This window comes from Streptopelia decaocto (assembly GCF_964273445.1).
Source record: "Streptopelia decaocto genome assembly, chromosome: 7".
NCBI lineage: Eukaryota > Metazoa > Chordata > Aves > Columbiformes > Columbidae > Streptopelia > Streptopelia decaocto.
The window spans coordinates 50,984,253-51,009,657 of record NC_138661.1 but is presented as its reverse complement, the minus strand read 5'-3'; the positions used below and the strand labels follow the sequence as shown (position 1 = coordinate 51,009,657).

Sequence of the window (25,405 nt, the reverse complement as noted above, 5' to 3'; positions counted from 1 at the left end):
TCTTCCCAGCCTCAAAATGTCACTGGTTCAAAAAACGCTGAGGTCTTCTTGATAGTTCAGCCTTGTGTGCAGAGCAAGGGAGTGCTTACCTCAATGGTCACATTGCCAAATGGAAAATTAGCCACACATGCTACTTGCTGGCACTGGCTGCAGCACTGACCTTCCTCTTCCACATAGTGGAAACCCTGTGGGAGCAAAGTTTCCATTTAGCCATGTTACCTGATGTCTTGTTTGCAAAGCAACCTTTGAATCAAAGCCAAGAGATGGCAGAGATGGAGAGATGACAAGAAATGGCAGAGGAAATGAGCCAACATTCTGGTTTCATTTCCAGTGCCTTTACAAACTTGTTGGAGCCCCTTTAAGCCTGACAATGAAAGCTAACAATTTATTTCCCTTATTGAATAGAGACTTCTGGACACTTCAGTTACTATGAAGACTGTCACTGGCTAATCTTCCCCCAGGCTAACACACAAGTCAGGCCAGATAAATGAATGCAGTGTATGATTACTTGCACAATCTACCACTAGTTCTTGATCTGATATGATTATCCACAAGAATTGTTGCTGTCAGACATGTGAAGATCATGCATCAGTTATTTCCTCCCATGCTTTAGATATCCATTAATCTCTTGGTGGGTGTTGGTGTGGCAGGCTTCAGGATAAAGGATAATGGTTTTAATAATTTTTAGTATTAATGGTGGGTCTGGCCTTCTTTGGTCAAGAATGGAAAAGAAATCACTCCACTTATATTCAGTAAGAGACTGAATAGTTTGTGTGCAGACCCTCAGCTCACAAGTGCTAGGAAGTGTCTGTATAAACCTCTGCGCAGTTTCTTTACAGTCTTATTTTTTGAGCTGACAATGGGCAACACCAACAGAACAACACAAACATAATCTTTCAGGAGTGGGACTTCTCCTTAACAGGTTTGAAATCATTCTCCCTCGGGGCACCTTTCCAACGGTGACCTCTTAAACCTTCTAGAGCAAACATAATGAGCACCCTAAAAAGGACTTTACAAAGAATCTAACAGAAGATGCTGCTATCTTTCAGTGATGAAGTGATCATACTATCCCAGTTTTATAGTACATCCTCTCAACAGCCGTTGTTCATGGTTGGGGAGGCTGAACGTATGGTGCTGACCTGCTGGCAGGTGTTTTGGCATTTCACTGGAACACACTGGATGCGGTTGGTCTGTGTCATTACATCCTGTTCATCTGTGCACACACAGTCCTCACAAGAGCTTTTAGGCACCATTGCCCCAGGCTGGAAATATAGAGGAGAGAGGAGACAGGCCATGGCAAGAATTCAGCGGGTTCTAGAATAAGCATATATCCCCTGGACTATCAAAAATGAATACTTAAGCTCAGGATTTATTTTTGGAAGAACTAGCTGAAACTAATACCTCCAGATCTCTAAAATCTCTCACTGTCAGTATCAGAAAATGAACATAAGGTTTACACTCACAAGTGCATCACTTTTGTTAAATGAGTTATTATGTTATTTCAAGTTTTGCTCAGTTTGATCTAGTAATCAGTCTTAAAACATCCAACGAGATGTAAAATTTTTATTCAGTCACAGTTCTGACTTCTTGACTCTAAAACATAGGTAAGATCTCATTTAGTAAGCAAGCTACTGGTCTCCAGTGTTACCTATTCAGTAACATTTGCAATAGTACATAAGACCACTGGCAGAGAAAAATTACAGGCCATTCTAATTATGCTTTTTATGTGAGTGTTGATTATTACAACTTCAGAAAATTCTGGCTTGGGCAGCATTAGCCTATGGAAAGAAGTGTCTGGAAGTAACCTACCTTAAATTCTACTCCTTCAGAAACACATACACCCTTTGGTACTGGAAGAAAAAATAAAATTAAAACCATGTAGTAGGCATGATATGAACAGTTATTGTACTCATGTCTGAATTGTGATTTAGAGGAGACAAAGAGTAGAACTGAGCTTATTAACCAGCCTTAATACGCACACAAGAGGGGAAAAAGGGGAAAAAATAACTAGTACATGGTGCTAATTGTTTTTCAGAAGCCTACATACAATATCAGATGTTATGCATGAAGTGGGTCTTTTCTGTGTTTTCTGTATCGAAAAATCTATTTAACTTTTTTTTTTTTTTTTTTTTCCCCCCATAATTGAAATTAATTGAGCTTTTCTTTATTGTTTACCACATTGCTGGTAACAGAGTCATTGAGAAGCTGAGTCAGGTATGTGAATCTGGAAGCATAATCTGGCAGCAGAGCTTCTGGATGGGTTCATTGTAACCAACCTTTAGTATCTGATAAATAACTTACGCTCACTGAATACTAGCTACAGAGAACCCAAATCAGTTACTCCACCTCCAAAACAGAGAAAGCACCAATTGTAAAGGTTGAGAGGGAAGGAGATAGATTACATCTTGTGATTTTGACTCACTTAGAAAAAATAAAGTAGTTCAAGGAATAAATAAAACACCTTAAGGAAGTGTGATACTTACTACAGGAGAAGATAGGACAACAACCATCCTCAGATATAGCAACCACTGGTTGGAAGCCTAATTCACATGCTGTTTTGTTGATAACACATGTTTTTATATCGCATTCTGCAATAGACAGCAGAGATAAAATAAGCCAAAGCATCCTGTCCAGCAGTGCTACTTGCAGACCAAAGCTTGAACATCCAAGGAATTAGGTAGAAAGAGATCATTCTTGAACCACATGCTTTTGTAGTTTGGAGCATGTTCAGGCAAAGTATCTCTAAGCTTGTTCTACTCCAAAGCTTCCCCCTGGACATACATTTCTGGCCCTTGTTCCCACTTCTCTTGCTCCACTGGATGTTATCTCCAAAAAAACTAAACACCCTCATCTCAAAAACAAAGAGAAGTGATGGAGTGACAGAGAAACAAGTTGAGGTAAAGGTAAATGAGTCAGAGTGTGAAAAAAAATGAAGAGATAGTGCATGAGAAGCGAAGATGTAAAGGTTGGGACATTCAAGGCAAAGCATCCTGACAGTGCCCACTGCTCCCTCAAGGCATCCAAGGATCCTAATGGACCTTTGCATGGCAGCATGGAGGGATGAGGAACAGAAATAATTCCACCACCACTGCAAGGATTCCTTGTCCTGCATCTTCCTGTAGATGCTGGGAATGGTCAGGGTTAGGACCAGGCTGATGATGAGGTCCTGTGCTGTGGTGGGCATTTAGGACTGTGAGGATGCAAATGGAATGGTGAGAGCAAACACAAATAAAGAATCTCCACAAGAGGCCTTGGAGAAGCCTGGAAGATAAGCACATCCTTTCTCAGTGAATGGATCACTGTGAGAAGATCACGTTTTCGTCTCAGAAGGGACAAAAGATCAAGAATCCTTAGAAGCACCTGTTGGTCCCAATGGTCCATGGGGACCTTTCCAATGTAAGTATCTGGAAGGTCACGACACTAATTTAGAACACAAACTGTACCAGAAGAGGTCTCTTCTGACAGAGAGAGCTCCTGGCATGTAGATGGAAGAAAATACCACTCCAGTGTGTCTATTTGAATCTGGTACCTGAGGGATACCAGAGTTCACTTGAGGATTGCTGTTAAAGGCAAATGATTCCGCATTATGGTGGCTGAATTATTTACTCACCACAGACTGTCTCTGTGCAGCATGGGTCATCTAGACGTGTTTTTATTTTGCGTACAAAGCCCTCTTTAGTGCAGTTGATAGGTGGAGATATAGCGCAAGGCCGGGGGAAGCAAGAGATATTAAAAGTCACTTCATCGCAAGTACAGTATTGACAGTCATGCTCCCAAGCTTCTTTAGGCTGTGAAAACAATACGGATATGAATTCAGAGAATACAAACTAGAAGCTCTATATTAATGAATGCCTGCTGCAAGAGAGTGTAGGACTGGGTTGCCTTAATTTGGTATGTAGGAAAATCAGAGTTCAGATCCCAGAGGGAGAAGAAGGAAACAGTAAGAAGAAGTGCTACTATATGCCACCTTCCTTTATGGTTTTATGTGTTTTCAGAAGGGAAACATCATCGCTCTACAAGGAAAAAGTGATTCCCATGAACTGCTATTTCTGCTTCTGTACCTCAAGTGAATAATAAAGTTCTAGAGTTAATAAAATCTGCTGTTTTTGTCCCCACTGTGATTGCAGTTCACTGATATTTTAGTTTAGAATTGAAAGAAGAAACTAATGCAGTCATTTTTATAGGAGGTCTCAGCATCTGACTACAGTATAAAGACAGTATTTTCCTTTTTCTTACCTGCTTCACTGAGCCATCTTGTGCAGTGCAACCTATAAAATGAATTGCAGATTCCTTTAATGATAACTGAACCAGGGAAAACAATAGAAGAAGAACATTAACAGAAGGAAGGTCTTAAAATCTGAGAAACAGCCAGAAAGAGATCCAGAAGTCACAGGTTGTGTATGCAATAGATATCAAAGATCCTCCGCTTTGTTCTTTTGCAGCTGCACTTTCTGAGTCAGAGCAGGCGAAACTGCCAATCTGAAACATTTCCAGCCTATAAAGAAGGGGTCAGTACCAAAGTTCCCCTATTTCCTCTGTACCCAGAACATCCACTTTAATGTGCACTTCCAGTCAGGGTCTTATACCCCCTTCCCATCCCAACAGTTACATTATTTCTTACCACAGACAGAAACACAAATGCCATCATGGTCATTCAACAGAATTTTTCCATCGGGACAGTAGCATCCCTCAACAAACACTGGTGTGTTAGTTTGGGAGGGGAGGATGTCCGTAACAACTTCTCTGCACAATTAGAACAAAAACAGGGATGAATGAGAGGCAGAAAACTACCCCAAGGAAATTAGACATCTAAATCCCCACAAAATGTGAACTTCCAGCCTTCCTCAGCAATTTTGAAATTATGGACTTCAAAAGTGCCCTAGAAATCACTCACCTGCTGAAGCAAGTGTTTCTTTTTGCTTCTCTGCATGGCTTGTACACCTGATCCTGAGCACAGCTGGCCTCTGTGGAACATCATAACACATAGATTAGAAAGTCCAGACCCATGTGCACAACACACAAAACACACACTAAAAGTGCTTGCCCCACAGGTCCACAAAGCCCAGGCTCCAGCGGAGGGAGGGAGTCCCTGCAGCTTCATCAAGAGTGGATCAAAAGATTCAGCAAGATGCTTGCGACAGTACTGGTAGTGCTTGCCCCTGTATCACTGGGTCACTCTGAGCACGGCAAAGCACGGAGAAGCTGTGCATTGCCATCTAGTGATGAAGCTCTAGGTAACACATAGGACTTCTCAGCTGAGCTGCTCAGGAGAGACTATGGACCTGTTTCCCACTTGTTTTTCACCAGTTCTGGACTTGAACAACGTCTTTTATTTGTTCCTATTTTTTCTCAGGTCCAGAGCAGCTCAGGAGAGATTGAAGTCTGATGTTGTGGAGGAACACAAACAGGCATGTAGGTGAGGAAAGAACAGACCAGAGTTGCTTCACCACCAGCAGGTCTTTCTCAGGCTTACCACACTGCCCATTTGCCTGCCTCCTCCAGTCCACGCAAACCCCATGGAGCCCGCACAAGGCTGCATAGGTCTGCATGCTCTGGCACTCAGTGCTGGGTTGGCGTTCTGAGCACCCACTGGCCACGCATGCCTCATAGTAGGGTTGTGGACGGACCACACCATGGCACTCGGTCAGGTTCCTTCACAAAGCAAGGAGACAGACATGGCATTTCACTTCAATTGGCTACATCCAATGAAGAATTTAACTTATAACCAAACCCTTCCCCACCCAGAAAACCTCAAGGTAAAGATGTAACTACAAAGTACTCTGATACGCAATACACCCACACAGCTTAATTAAGAATGAGCTTTACCTCCCGTTCTTTACAATACTTTGAAAGGAAGTTATTTTATGTTGGACTGATACCTGCAAAGAAAAGTCTCCCACAGAGCTCACAGCTATAATTCTATATGTTGATATTTTTCTGTCAGCATGTTTGACAATCCTGTTTAAACCACAGAATTATTTTAAAAACACACACACATTTTCTTACTAGAGTCTGACTGTGTATCTTTTAATCCAGAGCTCTGAGAAATTGAATTACAGCTAGTTTCTAGTTGGCTTCTCCAGAACTGACAGGCAGAGGGAGTGCCAAGCAGCAGACACTATTAAAGGAAGACACGTTTTGATGATGTGGCTGAAAAGGATCTGCCAAACTCAGGAACATATCAGTTCGCTGCTCAGTTTTTCAAGGTATGCTACACTTAATATTTTGATGATATCCTATAAGCAGTTCACCCAACCCATGTAGTGAAGCACAAAATTGTCTTGTGGACTTATTTTTCTGACATTTTTGGGACTTGTCTTACCAGATGATTTTACACAGATCAGAAGGCTCACAGTGCTGATGATATTCAATCTCAGTTGGTTCTGAGACACCTGGGTTGCAGTATCTGTTGGTAGGATCTGGGACTTTCCAATCTAATGCCATCTCTTTCAAGGACTTGATAACCTCCCCGTTCCTCTTCATAGTATCATCAGTCTTCTGGTTGGTGCAGGTACCTGGTAGCAATAGAAAAACAAAGTAAGAGTTTGAGGACAGTAGGTGCTGATGAAGCTGCTTCTAGAGAAAACCTGGAAGGAAGTTCACTTCCTTGTGGGAGGGTAACAACACGTGTGGTCCTGGATGAGTTCACAGGAACTTTTTGTAGAAAGAGAAGACTAGGAAAAATAGTTTGTCAAGTTACTCATGAAAACTAGAGTTGATGTGTTGGTTCATGCTAGAGTTGATGTGTTGGTTCATGCATTTCTCCTGATGGCTAAAGCACCTAGGATGGCTGTCTAGCACAGGACCCTCCAGATTTCATTCATTCCCCTATCAAATATATATGATTGACAGGAAGGTCTTAGAAAGAGCCAGGATCAAACGAATCCATGGCTGTCCGTCTTCCTATCACACCTTTGAAGAACCAGCATTTGTTCAAGTACAAGAATGGAAGGAATTGAACCCTTGTACGCTCATTTCAAGCCAACTGCATCAAACAACTTATGCTTCTTTCTTATTAGATGTTAGCAAACCCATTATGCAGCCTTGTCAAGACTAAATCACAGATGAAAATCCTGTACTTCTCAAATGGCCAACCATTCACAATTCAGATTTCAGGATGCCTCATCCCCTGCCATAGAAGAGCCTGTCAAATTCCACAATCATGCCCTAATAGTCACCCTAGCAATCTGTAGCTTAGTCCTGTATCTTCTAGCACTTATACTGATAGAAAAATTATCTTCAAACACCGTTGATGCACAAGAATTTGAAATAATCTGGACAATCTTACCAGCCATTGTACTTGTCTTACTTGCCCTTCCATCCCTACAAATCCTGTACATAATGGATGAAATTGATGAGCCTGACCTAACTCTAAAAGCTATCGGACATCAATGATATTGGACCTATGAGTACACAGCTTTCAAAGACTTAACATTTGACTCGTGCATAATTCCAATAACAGAACTCCCCCCAGGACGTTTCCAACTACTAGAAGTTGACAATAGTGTTGCTGTCCCTACAGAATCCCCAATTCATATTATCATTACCCCTGGCAATGTACTCTATCCATTAGCAGACTGTGAACAGAATGAAAGGAAGTGACTTAAAACTCTGCCACCTAACAGTGTCTTTCCCCCAAATAGAGATCAATTTGTTAAAATTTGTGAGAAATAGAAATCAGTGGAATTACAAGCATTTAGAGACATTTACAAGGGTACAAGAGAAAGAAGGAGGAAAATTTATTGCATTCATTACTGTCAGCTAATAAAGACACTCACCACACAGTCCCATGGTATTGTTATAAAACTTTCCAAAAGGGAGTTTTATGTAAAATGCAAGTCGACTGTAGGAGACATAAACTTCTAATTCAGGTATTTCAACTATGACATAAAGACCAGAACTGGTTATCCTGATACCATTCTTGGAAATGTCTGGAGCAACTTTCTTATCATTGAACAAAATCTGAAATGAAGTGGAAAAAAAGGTCTCTATGGACATCCTTCCGTTGAGTAAGGCATCCGGTTTGTGCAACCAGAAAGTAGAGCAGCACACATTCAGACCTCAGGTACACCAAATGAAGTCAATCTAAGGCATTCATCGAAACAGTTCTCTATGACTCCTTTTAATATGTTGTAATTTATATTTGAATTCTCATGTCAGGAAGAAAAACATAACTTTCAATTAAGTGATCATTCCCCAAGTTTTTAGAATATGCATTTTTCTTGTTAATACAAAGGAAAACAGAGAAAGAAAGCAATGAAGTTGTATTTCCTACCCCTTCCACTTTTTACAAGCTTCATCCATTGTAGTGACAGGACATTTAGAAGTGCAGTAATATAACTGCAGAAATGTAGTATCGAGAATTCATCTTAACACATTACTTTACCACGTTTGTTTCTTTTCCATGTTCCATTGCTTGTGTCAGAGTAACAACAGAGTTGGAGTGAAAAATGAGAAGGGACATTGAACAAATTCCTCCATCAATGGCACCACAGTAGTAGTTGTCTATGTGAATCCAGAAGTTGTGAGAGTCAGGATGAATTGACTTGACCAGGACATAGGTGCAGTTTTCTTTAAAATTGTAATATGTTCCATCAAAAGTCACATAATGCTCATTTCCCCATCCACTGCAAATACCTGGAAGACAGAGTAACAGACTTCGAGTTTGGCTTCTGATCTTCCTGTAAGTATTAGCTAGTTTTAAGTCTTTTACTCACTTTAAGTGAAAGCTGAAAAACCAGTACAATAAAGAAAAACTAACCCAACAAGGACACTCTTATCTACTCTTAACAGCCAATATTTTAGGTGAGACTTCTGTTTCATTACATTCTACTGAATTATTATAATATGAACATAATATAGATGTTGACTACATAGACTTATCTTTCTTGATGCCCAGCTGAACATAACATAAATGTCAGGGATTCTCCTGCCTCAGTACTTACATTGACACTCAAAGACTTCACAGCAACCTGTTTCATCATAGTGTTTCGTGAAAGGGAAACCATTGACACAGAGTTTCAGTTGCTGAGGAGGGCAAGTTATGCTGGACAGTTTAATATTGTTTTCTTCTCCCAGGCATGTGGCAATCTGGCAGTTTCCAAAGTTCCATGTTTCATTAAACTATTGATGGATTGAAAAATAAGAGAAGAGGCACATAGCAAAGTAATGTGACAAATTTTTTTAAATTACAGACAGCAACTCCATTCAGTTAATTGTCTAGCATGGCGTTACTTGATATCTACTCTTTCTCTGGAAACCAGGCAACATGAAACACATAGCAATCCACAGAGCCTTGATAACTACTCCTGTTCTACAACATTTTATATAGGACTCATTCCTATGGTCCTGACTGCTTCTGATGATGACACCGTTCCAGATGTGGTTTCCTGGCCTGGTTCAGCTTAGGTAGCTCTGCCCACATACAATCATTTAGATATTTCACATGGAAAGAATAATCTTCAACTTATTCCCTGAGTTACTTTGGGGCTTCTAGTATACTTCTAAATCATCTAATTCAGCCACATCTACAATCCAGCTGCAGTAGTGGTTACCAGCATCAGAGAGGAACACCAAATGTTGGCTGTAGGCAATGCTGTAGCTGAAGAAATACATATGCTTTCAAGTCTCTCACCTTTCTGGGGGGAATGAGCCCAAGGCAGTCGCTAAAGGAAGTCCCCGTGGAAGCAGGAACTTGGCTTGTTGTACTGGGAGCAGATGTTGGTGGACAGCCTTCAGAGTCTGGATCACAGATCTTGAGGGTCTCAGTGTGACCAATTTTACACTCTGCCCAAATTAATTCAATCTGACACGATGTATTGCAAACGGAGTAAGCACAATGACCTGATATATTCACTGGCAGAGAAATGTTTTCTCCTGCAAGGCCAAAATCCAACTGTTAGCACTGAATTGTGCATTAAATTGGCAACTCTCAAGGCTCACACATCACAGATCAGCCACATACTCAGCCCTGTATTTAACTAGCTGGGTCTGCCTGTACCTGATGGCTATGCTCGGGTGTGACTGTCTGTCTGCACCTTCTTGAGTTCAGTGACTGAAACAGAGCTCCATTCATCCATATCGAAAAGGTCGAGGGAGGGTCACAGGTGGTTAATCTGAAAATCTGCTCTTAGGTACTCTAGCATGAATTGAAAATGGGTACAACAGGAGAGAATATTGAATATATCACAGAGTGCATCTGGTCTTCACAAAGACCAGCAGAGAAGTTGTTCAGGTGCTACTAAGACATGACAAGTCTTCCCTGCTCTGTTTTTGGAATGTGACTGCTGAACAAACCCTTGTTCAGCAGTCTGGAATTTGGGGGTTGTGCTGGAGTCCACTGAACTTAGCATCTGGTATAAGCTTCCTTACACCAGGGATATCCAAAACAGGACAAAGTTATAGGATATGGGAGAGCTGTAGTTCTGAATGTGTTAGTTACTGTTCAAACATGTAACAACTTGTAGTAACATGTAGCTCCAGTAGGATGAAGGAGCTCTTGCTGAAGCACCTGTAGCTAACAGTACATGTTCCCACATCTATGGTGCAGAAAAAATATTTGCTTGGTTTCTCACCCATTTGTATCAATTGTCCATTCTCATTGCAGAAGCAGGGCGTGGCTACTATTGATGATAGAGCTGCAGATGTTACAAGTTGCATATGTAGTTCTGTGGGAAATTAAATCAATTAGTATTCACATCCTCTGCTACTCTACTGTCAAGCACTATGGCATCTCTTATATTCTCTACAATTACAAAAAGAGGGAAAAAAAAAATTTATAACCCCCCACATTCTGTACAGGTACACACCAAAACCATCCTCCCTGTATTTATATACTCTATATGCTACTAGAATTTTTTTCTATATAGAATACAATAACCTGCCCTTCTACTGTCACTTATTCATTCAAATTTAAGGTTTAATTGAACTTCCTAATCCTGCAGAACTTCACCAGATTTTGGAGAGGTGATTTCTAGTGGCACACCATTTTGTCTTTTAATACTTTGTTGCAAATAATCTTTTGGTTTAAATGCAGGCAGATCATCTAGACGTTTTACTATGCCACCTACATTCTGCTTTCAACAGTCCTTCCTTTTCTAGCTATTACTCCATTACACGTCTTCTTGCACTTGTTTGGTAAATGCCAAACACAAAGGCTCAGCATCAAGTCTTTAGCTCTTCTACTCACTTGAGAAGCTAACTTTTGATTTTCCTTGTCCTCCTTGTATAATTTGCTACCAGGATAATACACATATTTTTAGTAACATATTTTTCTTTGTTATAGTGGTTTGGCAAAATTCCACCTTTTTCTTTATTTCCTTTTATTTCCTATTTTCTGTTCATTCACATCCTCTTCACCCTTCAATGTCTCTTTTGGGAAGGCAATAAACTGCCAGGCAGTTTCATTTTCTTGGTCCAGTGACTCATTTGAGACCAACTTATTCCAATGCAGAAAACAGTACAGTAAGAACCATAGTCTGTTATAGGCAATAATAAGGAGAAAAACAAAGTTTAGATGTATGAAATATTGGGACCAGCAACACCAGAGTGTCAACTATGATAGGTCCAAGGTCATTGTAACAGCTGTCCTGAGAAATGGCTAGATGTCTCTATTCTCTTTTTAGCCCATTGACAGTAAGAATATATAAAAATTGCACTTTGGGTCTCCACCATGGGACTCACAAGCTCTGACCCCTCATTCCTGAACCTTCAACTGCCTTAAATACCATGCTTATCCTAAACACGCAGTAGGAGTCTTTTTTTCAAAATGTAAGAATTTTATTACCATTACAGACTTTCATAAAACCACCACCAAACCTCTTATAAATCTAGTACCTTGTGCTGGCGTAGATGGTGTTCTGCAAGGGATGAGTGTTTTAATGATCTCCCCGTTGGGACCACAGACAGCATCACCACACTCAGTCCCATATACATGGCTGTATATGGTTTCATTTAAAGTATAGGTCTTTCCATTGTAGCAGCAAAGGCAATCTGAGACACCAAAAAAGCAAACACCATGGTAATAGGGGACTCTTGTTACATAAATACAAATGAAAATAAAACCAAGCTCTGGATTTACCCTTCTATAGCTCATATCATCAAACATGTATTACCTGGCTGAAACACCTTTGCAGTTTCTACTTGAGAAGTTGCACTGACAGTCTACCTCATTTACACAAAGTGGGTTGGATTTTTGTTGTTGCTGGTGTTTGTTGGAGTCATCTTGCATAAAACAATTACTGGTTGGTGAAAGCATCAGAACTGGCACTGTCTTCACCCAGCACAGAGAACAGGTGCATTGCCTCTCGGCAGGGAATGTGACTGGGATTACTGCCTTGCTGAGTGATAAAACACTGGCTCATTAGGTGCTGCATAGCCACTTCCACATACTAATAAGGAGCATTCAGTGATGAACAGTTTCATTTAAATATAAATGTGGGGAAAGGATACTGGGTCCGGAGTTAGCAGGGCTCATTGAGAAGGCTTTAAACTAGATTTGAAGGGGCAGGGTGGGGAGGAAACCAAGTGTGGCAGAGATATACCCAAGGGTGACATGTCAGTATTTGAGAGAAGTTCTAGTGAGGCCCTTCAGTCTGCCATCCCAGTGGAGGTAGGGGATGGAGAGCCACATGGCAGGAGAAACACAAGGGTTATTGTTGTTAGAAACTGTGGAAGCACTTGAGGATGGCCACAGAGGAGTTAGGGCTTCTCACCCGAAAAAGGTAGTGGGATCAATAGCCCAGATGAAGTGCATCTATATGAATGCATGCAGCATGGGCAACAAACAGGAGAAGCTGGAAGCCATTGTGAGGTAGAAAAGCTATTATATAGTTGCCATCACAGAAACATGGTGGGATGACTCTCATAACTGGAGTGTTGCATTAGATGGCTATAAACTCTTCAGAAGGGATAGGTGAGGAAGGAGAGGAGGTGGGGTAACCATGTGTGTTAGGGAGTGTTTTGATTGTCTGGAACTTGAGGGTCGAGTGTCTATGGGTGAGAACCAAGGGGAAGGGCAACAAGGTGGACATCCTGGTGGGGGTCTGTTACAGGCCACCCAATCAGGATTAAGAGACAGATGAAATATTTTGCAGGCAGCTGAGACAAGTCTCCCAGTCGCTAGCCCTTGTTCTTTTGGGGGACTTCAAGCTACCAGATGTCTGCTGGAAATACAACACAGCAGAGAGGAAGCCATCTAGGAGGCTCCTGGAGTGCATGGAAGACAAGGTCCTGACACAGCTGGTTAGCAAGCCTACTAGGGAAGACACCCCACTGAATCTGTTCTTTGTAACTAGAGAAGGACTCATGGGAAACGTGTTGGAGGTTGCCTTGGGCATAGCGACCATAAAATAATTGAGTTCTCTGTTCTTCGAGAAGTTAGAAGGGTGGTTAGCAGAACTGCTGCTTTGGACTTCTGAAGGGCAGACTTTGATCTGTTTAGGAGGCTGGTTGGCAAAGTCCCTTGGGAGGCTGACATGAAGGGCAAAGGAGTCCAGGAAGGCTGGTCTCTCCTCAAGACGGTAATCCTAGAGGCGCAGGAGCAGGATGACCCTGTGTGCTGGAAGGCGAGCCGGTGGGAAAGAAGACTGGCCTGGCTGAATAGAGAGCTGTGGCTGGAACTTAGGAATAAAAAGAGAATTTACAGCCTTTGGAAGGAGGGGCAGGCTTCTCAAGAGGAAAACAAAAATGCCATGAAGTTAAGTGGGGAGGAAATTAGAAGGGCCAAATCCCAAATAGAGCTCAGCCTAGTTATTGCTGTAAAAGGCAACAAAAATGTTTCTATAAATATATCAACTACAAAAAGAGGGCTAAGGAGAATTTTGACAAAAGATGAGGGAAAGGCTGAGGTACCAAATGCCATATTTACCTCAGTCTTTAATAGTCAGATCAGTGGTGTTCCAGGTATCCAGCCCCCTGAGTCAGAAGACAGGGATCGGGAGAAGAATGAAGCCCCAATAATCCAAGGGGAAATGGTTAATGACCTGCTACACCACTTGGACACCCACAAGTCTGTGGGGCCAGATAGGATACATCCAAGGGTGCTGAGAGAGCTGGCAGAAGTGATCACTAAGCCACTTTCTATTATCTATCAGTGATCATGGCTAACTGGGAAGGTCTCAGTTGACTGGAACTTGGCTAACATGATGCCCATCTACAAGAAGGGCCAGAAGGAGGATCCAGCGAACTACAGACCTGTCAGTCTGACCTCAGTGCCAGGCAAGGTCATGGCGCAGATGATCTAGAGTAACATCACATGGCAAATACTAGAGAACCATATGATCAGGCCCAGTCAACATGAGCTTATGGAAGGCAGGTCCTGTTTGACCAGCCTGATCTCCTTCTATGACAAGGTGACCCATCTAGTTAGATGAGGGAAAAGCTGTGGATGTTGTGTACCTAGACTTCAGTAAAGTCTTTGACACCATATCCCACAGCATTCTCCTGGAAAAGCCGGCAGCTCATGGCCTGAATGGATGTACTCTGTGACTGATAAAGAACTGGCTGGATGGCCAGGCCAAAAGAGTTGTGGTGGATAGAGACATATCCAGTTGGTAGTCGGTCATGAGTGGTGTTCCCCAGGGCTCAGTATTCGGGCCAGTTCTGTTTAATCTCTTTATCAATGATCTGGACAAGGGGATTGAATGCACCCTCAGGAAGCTTGCAGATGACACCAAATTAAGTGGAAGTGTTGATCTTCTGGAGGGTAGGAAGGCCATACAGAGCAATCTAGATGGTTGGGCCGAGGCCAATTGTATGAGATTTAACAAGGCCAAGTGCTGGGTCCTGCACTTGGGTCACAAAAACCCCAGGCAGCACTACAGGCTCAGGGAAGAGTGGCTGGAAAGCTGCCTGGCAGAAAAGATCTGTATCAGAAATGGTGTGGCCAGCAGGACTACAGGAGTGATCATGCCACTGTACTTGACGCTGGTGAGGCCTCACCCTGAACACTGTTCAGTTTTGGGACCCCCATCATAAGAAAGACATTGAGATACTAGAGAGAGTGCAGAGGAGGGTGACAAAGCTGATGAGGGGCCTGGAGCACAAATCTTATGAGTGGTTGAGGGAACTGGGGCTGTTTAGCCTTGAGAAAAGGAGGCTGAGGGGAGACCTTATTGCTGTGTGCAACTACCTGAAAGGAGGTTGTAGCATGGAGGGTGTTGGTCTCTTCTCCCAAGTTGCAAGTGATAGGACAAGAGGAAATGACCCTAAGTTGTGCCAGGGGAGGTTTAGATTGGATATTAGGAGAAGATTCTTCATGGAAAAGGTTGTCAGGCATTGGAACAGGCTACCCAGGGAAGTGGTGGAGTCACCATCCCTGGAGGTGTTTAAAAGGTGTATAGATGAGGTTCTTAGGAACGTGGATTAGTGCTAGAGTCAGGTTATGGTTGGACTTGGTGATCCTGAGTATCTCTTCCAGCTGAAATTATTCTGTTCTGTTCTATTCGATTCGGTTTGGTTTGGTTTGATTCTATACGAGAAGCTCTCCAGGTTTTGGAGAGTATGCATTCAGGAATCCAAGGGAATATACCTATCATTTGAAAAAAATCAGCAAAACTGAAAATGTGTTGTCTACTGGGTCAATTTGCATTTTGAGATGTGGTTTCTCTAAGATCTGGGAATGAACCGTTACCATACTTTAAGCAAGTGTGTCCTTAAGACATACAAAAATGTCTCTCATAAGCTATCTGTCTAGGTTTATTATGAAATTAGTGGTCAGGAAATAGAAGCTCTATAAGATTTGCCCTATTCTAGAGGTGCTTATTAAAACAAATACTATGAATGGCCTACTTCAGACTGCTTTCTTTCTGCCTTCAGTGACTACCAAGGAACTGTAAACATGGAGAAGTGGTATTTACCTGGGTGAGATGAATCTCACATTTCACACCTCTCTCTTTCCTCCCTATGTTTATCCTTTAGACAGTTCTTCAGGCCAAAGGCTGCATTTTGCTTATCAAAGTATATTCGTACTGCTGTGCATACAGCTATTGAACCAGCTAGCTGGAGTCCTATTACCAATATACCTGCAATTATATGTGATGTTTGGATGTTTCAGTCCTATCATCACTCAATGAATGGTGAGAGTGGTGAAAAATTACCTTCGGCATCTTCAGCACATAGTTTCTCTTCAGGATCACTGAAGATAAAGAGAAAAGGAGATTTGTTTTATTGACTTGAGTCTTTATGTGGGATAGCAACATCTGCAGCGGTATCTACTTTTACATAAAAGCCTGCTCCTGGAGGATTTAATGATAATTGCCACTGCCTATGAATATAAACCAAACATCACCTAGCTTGTCATTTCCCATCCTGTTCTCTCTCTCTTACCATCAACTGACCTACCATGAAGTGCAGTTGGGGAGGGAGACGCACTCCCTGCTCTTCTCATCAAAATATGGCTTGTCAGGACTACACTCTGGGTAACAGCCTGGAAAGTTAAAGTAAACAAAGCATTCTTAGTCTGTTTTACATGGATCCAGGGACAAAACATAAATACTTCTATCAGATGGAGCTTTGATCCCAAAATGAATGTGATCCTAGTATGAATTTTATTTATACTACCAATTATTTTTCCACATCCTTTTTCCCTCTCTCCCAAAAGTTTTAATTGACTCTGTTCATCAACAGATAATTATTCCTTGCAAGTTTAGACTGAATGACCTTTTATGCCCCAGATTTAAGGGCAACAGGCAAGTTATGCTATGAATGGCACCATCACACAGGTGAGGTATAGTCAAGGCATTTCTGGGGCAAATGAGGCAGGCTTTCAGCAACCTTGATACTTAAGACATTTAAGACCCGACTAATAGCTTCAGCTCCCATAAACTGTACCAAAGTCAACCAAGAATTACCTTCTAAACTGTATAACAAGTTCCCACATTTCCCTTTTGGATTCCTGCAGGTCTTTAAACAAGGGGCTCCACAGGGCTTATAGAACCACTCATGCTTGTCAGGTGGATTGTAATAATCACAGAACACAGCTGGAACAGAAGAATAAAAAACCTCCAAGTCTCAGACACCAGACAGGAGTTATTTTCTAAATCTTGTAAACAAGATTGTGTTAAGTCACATATGTACAGTGATGTCAGAATTCTGCCCTGCTTTACCTCCCATGTGCCTGAGCACACGGAGAACTGCTTTTCTGTTTGCATTTTTAGTGCAATACTTACGACAAATGGCAGGTGTTCTCCAATCAATACAGACACCAGCTCTGCTACAGCTTCTTGAATAAGCAGCAACTGAGGTACAAAAGCACTCACAGTCTCCCACACTGTCACAGCCACAGAAGTCAGAAATACAAGATTCATAATATGGTATTGGGTTCACCTATCAAAATACCAACAGATTTGTTACCACAGCTGTACTGATGCACTGTATTTTGATGAGACAATGAGCTCTGAATTTCTGCAATCCACTGGTAGTTTCTTTGGCAGAACCAGGCTAAGTCTGTGACAGACTGTTACTGTCATAAAGGAGCTATGATATTTTACAACAGGTAGTTTTCTATTTTCACCTGCCTGGTACAACTGGATTCTAAATCTTCTCATCCTTTTGTGTGTAGTACTGGCATTTACACTAAAAATGTCTTTCCAGTGTAAATTCTGCAGGACTGAACTGCCTTGCTTTGGGTTAGCACAACTATGCAGTGTGTGCAGTTTCTGAGAGATAATACTTGAGTATAAAAGGAAATCCTATAATATTTCCACTGAACTTCATGTCTCTAGTTTTAACCTGTGCCAACATGAGCTAACCAAGGAAATTAAGCCAAGTTTGCTTTTAAAATGGCTTATTAAACTTCACTAAAGTTTTGTATAGACATTCTCATTAACTATTAGTAGCCTTGCTTCTGTTTAGACTAATTAATGTCTAAAATAAACCAAATAATTAATCTCTTTAGGTAATTTGAATAAACTTTCTCAAGGATGCCCATACAAACAGTCCCGTGTTAACTTATCTCTAGATTTTATAAACTGATAGCTAACTTTTTTCTTCTGGTGGCCAACTATTATCCTCTTTGTCCTCAGCTGCTCAAAACAAGCACTGCTGTTTCCTCAGTACTGTGCAACAGGATTCAACTGGCACAGCGGTAAACTGACGTTTTGAGACAGGTAGCCCTTGTACTTGAGGATGCTGTATAATAGCCTTTAGTAGTAACTATTTGTGTTCAAATGTACTGCATAATAGCAACGAACAACTAGTGTGAAACTACTGAGGATGAGAGAACAGGATTACCTTACTGTGACAAGCTTCAAAGACATTACTTTTAATGATGCTGCAGTGCTTCTGTCCCAGGACAGACTTAAAAGGCTGATCGGCACACAGGTCTGTCACGTTTATGTTTGAGCAGGTGCTTGTTATTTTCCAACTGTTTCCAAACTCCTGAATGCTCATCTCCACAGACTGCCCTCTGGTTGTGAAGTCATTTTTTGAACGGCCATCGAAGTCCCCACAAAGGCCACAGACTTTTCCCTGGGAAATTTGCATAGGTACAGTAAATGGTTTGTTTCTTTTGAGTCCAGCCCACTCTGACAGAAATGAACTACAGAACAGCCCAAAGTTAAACAGCTGCAAATTTCTAAACTGTCATCAAAGTACAGCATTAAAAAAGCTGGAATTCAAGTGACAATTATCACTCTGTTAGCCCTCCAATACAGCAAAGTGTCTGGCTTTACTTCTAGCTCCAAATATTCTGAAGTGTTTCATCCTTAATGAACAATGAAATAGGATACAAGACATGGCCTGCTTGTTCCTTCTTGTCCACTGAACCAACCACTTTTCCAAGCCCAGCTTTTCAAACTGAGGCTCCAGTTCTGGATGCGTAACTTTGAGTTTGAAGTGATAACTCTCTGTCCATCCCATACCGACCTGGAAAGATGGTGCCACATGAACAACAACAGTAGTCTTTTGGTCCCACATGAAGTTCATCCCTTGATTTGTTTCAATCACAATATATCCTCCTCTGAGATCCACTTTGTAGTTCTTCTCAGCTCCCGGATCAGTGGCTATCTCCTGAATTCTTCCTTCCAAGAGCCTGATTTCACTGCTCTACAAGGAACAGATACAGTGCACAGAAGGTAACTGAGCAGAAACCTTAGTGTAACAGCACTGGTATTTTACCTCTTCTTCTCATTTTTCTGTACTCTTCACACTACATCTTGATCTATTGCCAGACATGTGAGCCACAGACAAGACCCACCAAGTTTAATGGGAAACGTCTGCTCTTGCATGACAAACCTTAACCTCATGGTCACAGACATTGTCCTCAATCTAGATGGAATCTATTCTGCTGGCACAGTAGCTCCTGAGTGAGTGGGCAATTGGGCATGCTAGAACACCCCTTGTCATGTTCCTTTTTTTCACCATCCCCTGACCTCCCACTATGGGAGAAATCTCTTTTGTGTATACTTTGGGGAAATGCTAAGTCTAAGCTGGAGAGAAGAAACACTTCTCTCTCTAGTTGCATCTGCCTTGTGCTCAAATCATGATACAGAAACATTCTCCTTTAAAAACTTTACCATTACTCCTATACCACTAAGTCACAGATGCAAACACACACACGCATGCACACATAGAGTGCTATTGACTCCCTGTGTCTAAGCTATCACCTGCAGAAGTGTCCAGACCTCTTAAGACCAAATACCTAAACCTTTTCCAGCTTGTCTGCCTCTGTTTTCAGGCTCTTTGACTTCCATAGGTACTTTCTAGCACCAAGTTGGAATGTGAGGGAATACCACACTAACTGCTACAAAACTGAGGCTGCAGCTCCTAAGTTATAACCAGTTCTAGACAAACCTCAAAAATTAGTGTGATCTTTAGGGAGCAGATGGAGAGCGACTTCCCACAGGCGTTGTTCTGAATTACAATTCGGAAGGTGCCAGCATCCATGTTATTGGGGCAAAAATCCTTAGAAAAATAGATAATGTTGTATTAGATCTTTTCAGACAAGTATACTAGTCTTCAACAATTTAAGGGCTCTAAATGAATGACAATTCAATCTGACTTCTGCTATTTTGTCCCTTTTTTATTCATCAAAACTCTATCTATTTTAGAAGAATCTGGTGTCAGCTGACCTGTTGGCAGGTTCATACTTTACGAGGAATTTCAAAGAGAAAAGCTATGGAAAAAGCTGAGGTTTTCATAGCACCAGTCCTACACAGTCAAAAAGGTAAGATTATTTTTTCTTAAAATTATCAGAACTGATTGAAATTTAAGGATAACAAAATATCTCACTGAGTACTGTCTCATTCCATGCAATTATACATGCTAACCTCTGCATCCTCTGTCACAACAATAATATTGTCAGTCCTGATTGGCTGAGAGAAACACTTAGCTTTTCAACACACCAATTCCTTTGCCTTGCAGATGCTGCAATTAAATTAGGAAAGGGCTGTTCCACCCCGGAATTAACCGTTTAGGATCACACAGTGCCCTCTTGTGTCACTTCTGAGGTTTAATTGTTTTTTTTGGAAAATCTCAATATCTTCTCTAGGTACAAGGGGAGGGGAATAGGTTATGCTCATCAATGTTAATTATTTTGCATGGGATAGCCCTTTAATTCCTCAGAATGGACACTACTCAGAATGAAGCTGTGAAAAGCACATGGATAGGAAAATGAAAAAAAATGTATACCTGAGCTAGGATATAGTCACAATCTCCCAGGAAATCAAACTTCTCCCCATCAAAGGTCATGTAATGTCCATTTCCATACACAGTGCAGGTTCCCTTGCAGGGGTTGTCTGTGCAATTCCACTGCCTTTTGTTACAGGTGCTGGGAGGAAAAATGCAAAGAATCAAAGTCTCTGCACAAAGCATGTTTTTTTCCTTAACATCAAAGAGAGGCAAAGGGATTCAAAGATTTGGTTTTTGCAGTACTGCAAGGAAAGCCATCATCTCGCATTCTTCCGGGCTTACCTTCTCAACTGTTCTAAGACCATGTTACGAGATGGCTTACTACTCAGAAAGTTCATGTTTACTACCAAGGCACATTAGAACTTTGTCTATTTTTATTCTATTTTTTCCTTCAAATAAGTTTAAAATCATTAAGTAGCAGACAGTGGGGATTTAGGAGGTAAATTCAAGGTGAAAGACTGAGTATTTCAATCATTTCTGAATATTAATCTGTGAGGTACCATGTGGCCAGTTCTGTTCCTGACTACAGTGGTGTCAACCAACATTATCCTTGTCTTCCCCGATAAACTTTACCTCCAGTTCCTGGGGACCACAGACAGAGAATTTTAGTTGTTATACCCTTGACACTGCAATTTTTTTCCTATGTGTGCCCTGTTCTCATAAGAATACAAAGCCCTCACTGCAATAAAACCTCTTAATGGCCTCTGTTATATCAACAACTGCTTATCAGAGTTTCGCTTCACATGTTAAACTTGGTTGCCTGTGATCAGACCTAAGTGTTTCTGGCTCTTGTTTTCTGTGCATTTTCTTGGCAGGACTATACAGTCTCATCTTCACTAAATAATGAGTAAGGATTCAAAGCATTTTTCCTCCCATAATCAGTAGTAACAGTGAAGTCTATGGTAGAGCTATGCCAGTAATTGGAGCGACTAGAGCATTCATTTATCTTATTTGAGAGCTGCGCACCCAGAAACACTGCAAGCCACTGGATGATTGTTGCAATTCCTCCCTCCTCTAAATTCAATCATTTTCTGGGGTTCAGCTGTGACCAACAGACACAGACTCAATTCCTCCTTGTGGAATGACCAGCCATAGACCAACTTGGATGAGTCTAGCACTTCCAAACTTTTCTGCAGTTTGCAGAAAAGGATGGAAATTGTTTGGCAAAAGATCTTGGTACTTGTTCTTCCCAAGTGCAGGCTCATGTAGCATGTTGCAGAGAGGAAATGTTTCTCCTTTTATCTTTACTAAAGCCTGATGGCTCTAACAATGAAGAGGAAGGCTTCAAAATACATCATGCCCCACAGATGCACTATGCACTGACAATTTTAACAGCCTTTGTTATAAAACAAGGCTCCTGGAATAACATACCATGTGTTACAGTCCACTTTGATTGTTTCCCCAGGTTTATAAAAGTGGCCTCCATGGACACATGGGCATTGGTCTTTGGGAATACATCCTCCACTGCCATCCAATACGAGCCCATCAGGACACATGCAGCCAGAAACACATTCTGTGACATACTGCATGTATAAAGATACAACACAAGGCAACTAGTTAATGCATAGGAAGTACAGGGAACCAGAAGAGGCTGGCTCTGGATGCCCAACTTATGCATTTTTTTAAAGTTCCATAACTGTAAGTTCATAATAATCAAGCTATAAGCATCACAGCTATGTGGGTAGCTATAGCTGCTGTTTGATCAGTAGTTGGTCTGTGAACACTGTAATATGTTACCATCAGCATTTGTTAAGGACAATCATACATGCACAATCACATTTTCCCATGCTCCTGCTAGTCCTTACGCAGTGCATGTCCTGTGTCTTGCAACTTTTCTGACACTCTGATCCAATTGCACCGGGACCTGCAGAGCTGCAATTGAAGTAATACATAGGAGCTGGGCAATCTATAGGAGGACAAAAACATTTTAGGAAGGTAATTTAGTGAAAGCAATAAGGATGCAATCAGCAACTGTAAAACAGAACAAAGCATTTCAGAGGGCAGCTTTTACAGTTTCTATTAGATTTTGCTCCTACCCACCAACATTGGGTTAGAAGAAGCCAGATAACTTCTAAATTTTGGGAAAGACCTTCATCTTTCCAGAATTCAGCAAGTCTGGTAACACTTCTGCAAAGACAGCTATTATCAATAACTAGCACATTTCAGGAAGAAGGCAAAAATATGCAGAATACTAAAATGTTACAGAAAGGAAAGATAACACAGAAAAACTTTATAAATACTAGCTGACACCATAATCCCATAATTTAACAAAATCTCACCTTTTACCAGGACAGTTTCTCCAATGCAGTCTAATCTTCCTTGAATGCATTTGCTAAAGAGATTCCACAAAATGAAACACATCAGCTCTTTGCACATTTCTCTCTCACTAGAGAGAAAGGCACTGTAAAGCTTCACTAGTCACACAAATAAAAAATTCCTATCAAAATGAATATTTGGTACAACCATCAGGTTCGCAGACATTAATTACCATCTCCAGAAAGATTAAGACACACAGCTCTTAAATACTCTTCCTTCATCTGCCACTGGTTTACTGTGTATTTTCCCTAAATCATTTTTTTCCTAAGCATCTATTTTCTACTCTGTGAGATGAGACTAACAGTTTCTTAAATAAGAGACCTCTCAAATTACTAAATGAATCTATGTTTGCAAAATAGTCTAGCCTCCTCAGAAAAACATATGGGATTTGGAAGTGAGAGAGAGAGAGTATTTAGACAACTAATGATACAAATAACTTGTTTGAGTAAAACAGCCTTCCCCTGGTATTTGTTTGCATTGCTGCCCTGAACTGGTTGAAAACAAGAAAGTGGCAATTGTTTTTCACTTCAGATGTGAATTAATTGTGTTGGTTTTCGTGTTTTCCCAAAAACTTATATATATATTTTTTTCTCTCTCTCTCAAGAAACTCGGTTTAAAACTTGAGATTTTGTTTCATCTTGTTTTGTTTAGTTCTCCTGGACCATTTTTTAAAATCACTTAATTAATTAATTAATTAATTTATTTATTTATTTATAAACAGTCTGCAGGATGGTGTACTGCAGGGTGTTTTTTACTTTGCTTTTTCATTTCAAATCCAAGAACTCTTTCTGAGGTCCTCTGTCTTCTAGAAAACTTGCTCCCACTTGTTTTGGGGAATATGGGATGTTACTCTTTGCTGTGGCTGTGCATCCTGCCAGGGGAATATTTCTTTTGTTATAACCTAAGATAAATTTGTCATTATTCCTTATGGTAAAATGACACTATTTAGGGATTAGAGCAGAGACTTCCCCAGCAAGCCCTTATGCCCCCCAGGTATGCAGCGTTTGCATCATCAGAGGAGCTTACCACATCAGTTTGTCCTCTTGGAAGGAGTTGCCAGGCTGAACAATCTTGCCTTTGTAGTAGCAGGGACAGTCATCTGGAGTTACACATTCCTCCTCATCGCTGAGGTAGGTCCCTTCAGGGCAACCACAGCCTTCCATAGGAGCGATCTGAACTTCACACAGTGGATCAGGTTCATCCAGCGAGCGGCAAGACTGGTTACAGTATTTCACACTATAGTTATAAACCATGGTCTCAGGACACTCCTCAGAGGGATCTTTGCAAGAGAAATAAAATGGATGTATGTCCTTCTCTGTGCAATTATCACTCGTGCTGTTAGTGCAGCTTTCCACACTCTAGAATCCATAAATGCACTTTTTTCAAACTAGAAGACCTTATCTCTCAGTGCTCTGGGCGAAATGTACTCATGTAGCACTCATAGAGTACTCATGATGTGACACCGGTTAGTGAAATACCCAGCAGGGTGTATCTTAATTGAATACAGGAATCAGTATAATTTTGTAATTTGTACAATTTACATTTCTCTCTTATGCCAAGGACTGAAACCAATAACTTCTGATTTGCCTTTGCAGTTAAAAATTAATTTTCTGTCCTTTACTAATGATTTCATTGGCTGGGAATAATTTCAAAAATGAGAATATTTGCTAATTGGTAAGTTTTGATGTTAAATGGATAGTGCCAAGAAAATCTGCTAATCATTGGATGCTATCAAAGAAAGTATGTTTGAATTCTCATAGATGTCTTGATGAAAACTCTTGTTGTCATCCTCTGGGGAAAAAAAGAAACATCAGTATCTAAGACCTTTGGGTGGACCAGATAAATACCAAAATCTAAAGAGCTCAGCTGACCTTGTAAGACAGTGAAAACCTAGTTAATTTTCAGAGGCTACCAAGAAACACCTTTAAAACTCTGCCATAAAATCTGCAGTACTGATCCATAGGGGTGACATCAAATTTTGTCAGGAAATATCTCCCATATTAAGGCTGTGGTTTTCAAGAAAGCCTGACATTCAGATTCCTCTGAAATTCAATGAGAACTGGGGATCTAGTAATCTCAGACCTCTATCTCAGTTCCTCAGATTTAACCACACAGCTGTTTTTCAGATACACTCAGGTGTACTAGGATGTACAGGGGAGCTGTTCACGGGCAGTTGTGCTAATCAACTTTGCAACAATGTTATTGCTGTACCAGCAGTAGGTTCCATGCTTAAACAAAGCTCTGTATGGTTTTCCAGTCCACAGCCATAGCACATTTTCTTAGATTAGTTAGTGTGCTAGGTTTTTGTACACATTCAAACCACCACTCCCACCAACAAAAACCAGTTCATTTCTTGTTCTTAGCTGGAGCAGACACAATATCCCATGTATAAATCACACAGGTCATATTCTCCTATTTTTACAGGTGTACCATGAAGATGCAGCAACTGGTATTTGTAAAT

The 25,405-nt window shown here is 41.0% G+C and overlaps 1 protein-coding gene across 1 annotated transcript in view; it reads right to left on the bottom strand.

The window, feature by feature from the left end:
* The window catches only part of LOC309442516 (mucin-5B), a gene marked incomplete at its 5' end in the record, with an annotated part of 46,881 nt that overhangs the window by 3,768 nt on the left and 17,708 nt on the right, over positions 1–25,405 (bottom strand). The window contains 28 exons of the mRNA XM_082058401.1: positions 90–185; positions 1,140–1,262; positions 1,810–1,850; positions 2,484–2,588; positions 3,611–3,788; positions 4,237–4,268; positions 4,622–4,743; positions 4,895–4,964; positions 5,474–5,652; positions 6,323–6,515; positions 7,779–7,962; positions 8,387–8,637; positions 8,946–9,123; positions 9,635–9,876; positions 10,575–10,667; positions 11,836–11,991; positions 16,098–16,135; positions 16,342–16,426; positions 16,851–16,979; positions 17,169–17,325; positions 18,232–18,468; positions 18,865–19,044; positions 19,792–19,902; positions 20,629–20,767; positions 22,000–22,151; positions 22,434–22,534; positions 22,908–22,960; positions 23,971–24,223. Of these exons, the coding sequence (XP_081914527.1) occupies positions 90–185; positions 1,140–1,262; positions 1,810–1,850; positions 2,484–2,588; positions 3,611–3,788; positions 4,237–4,268; positions 4,622–4,743; positions 4,895–4,964; positions 5,474–5,652; positions 6,323–6,515; positions 7,779–7,962; positions 8,387–8,637; positions 8,946–9,123; positions 9,635–9,876; positions 10,575–10,667; positions 11,836–11,991; positions 16,098–16,135; positions 16,342–16,426; positions 16,851–16,979; positions 17,169–17,325; positions 18,232–18,468; positions 18,865–19,044; positions 19,792–19,902; positions 20,629–20,767; positions 22,000–22,151; positions 22,434–22,534; positions 22,908–22,960; positions 23,971–24,223 (3,878 nt within the window). The remainder of the gene's footprint in view (positions 1–89; positions 186–1,139; positions 1,263–1,809; positions 1,851–2,483; positions 2,589–3,610; positions 3,789–4,236; positions 4,269–4,621; positions 4,744–4,894; positions 4,965–5,473; positions 5,653–6,322; positions 6,516–7,778; positions 7,963–8,386; positions 8,638–8,945; positions 9,124–9,634; positions 9,877–10,574; positions 10,668–11,835; positions 11,992–16,097; positions 16,136–16,341; positions 16,427–16,850; positions 16,980–17,168; positions 17,326–18,231; positions 18,469–18,864; positions 19,045–19,791; positions 19,903–20,628; positions 20,768–21,999; positions 22,152–22,433; positions 22,535–22,907; positions 22,961–23,970; positions 24,224–25,405) is intronic.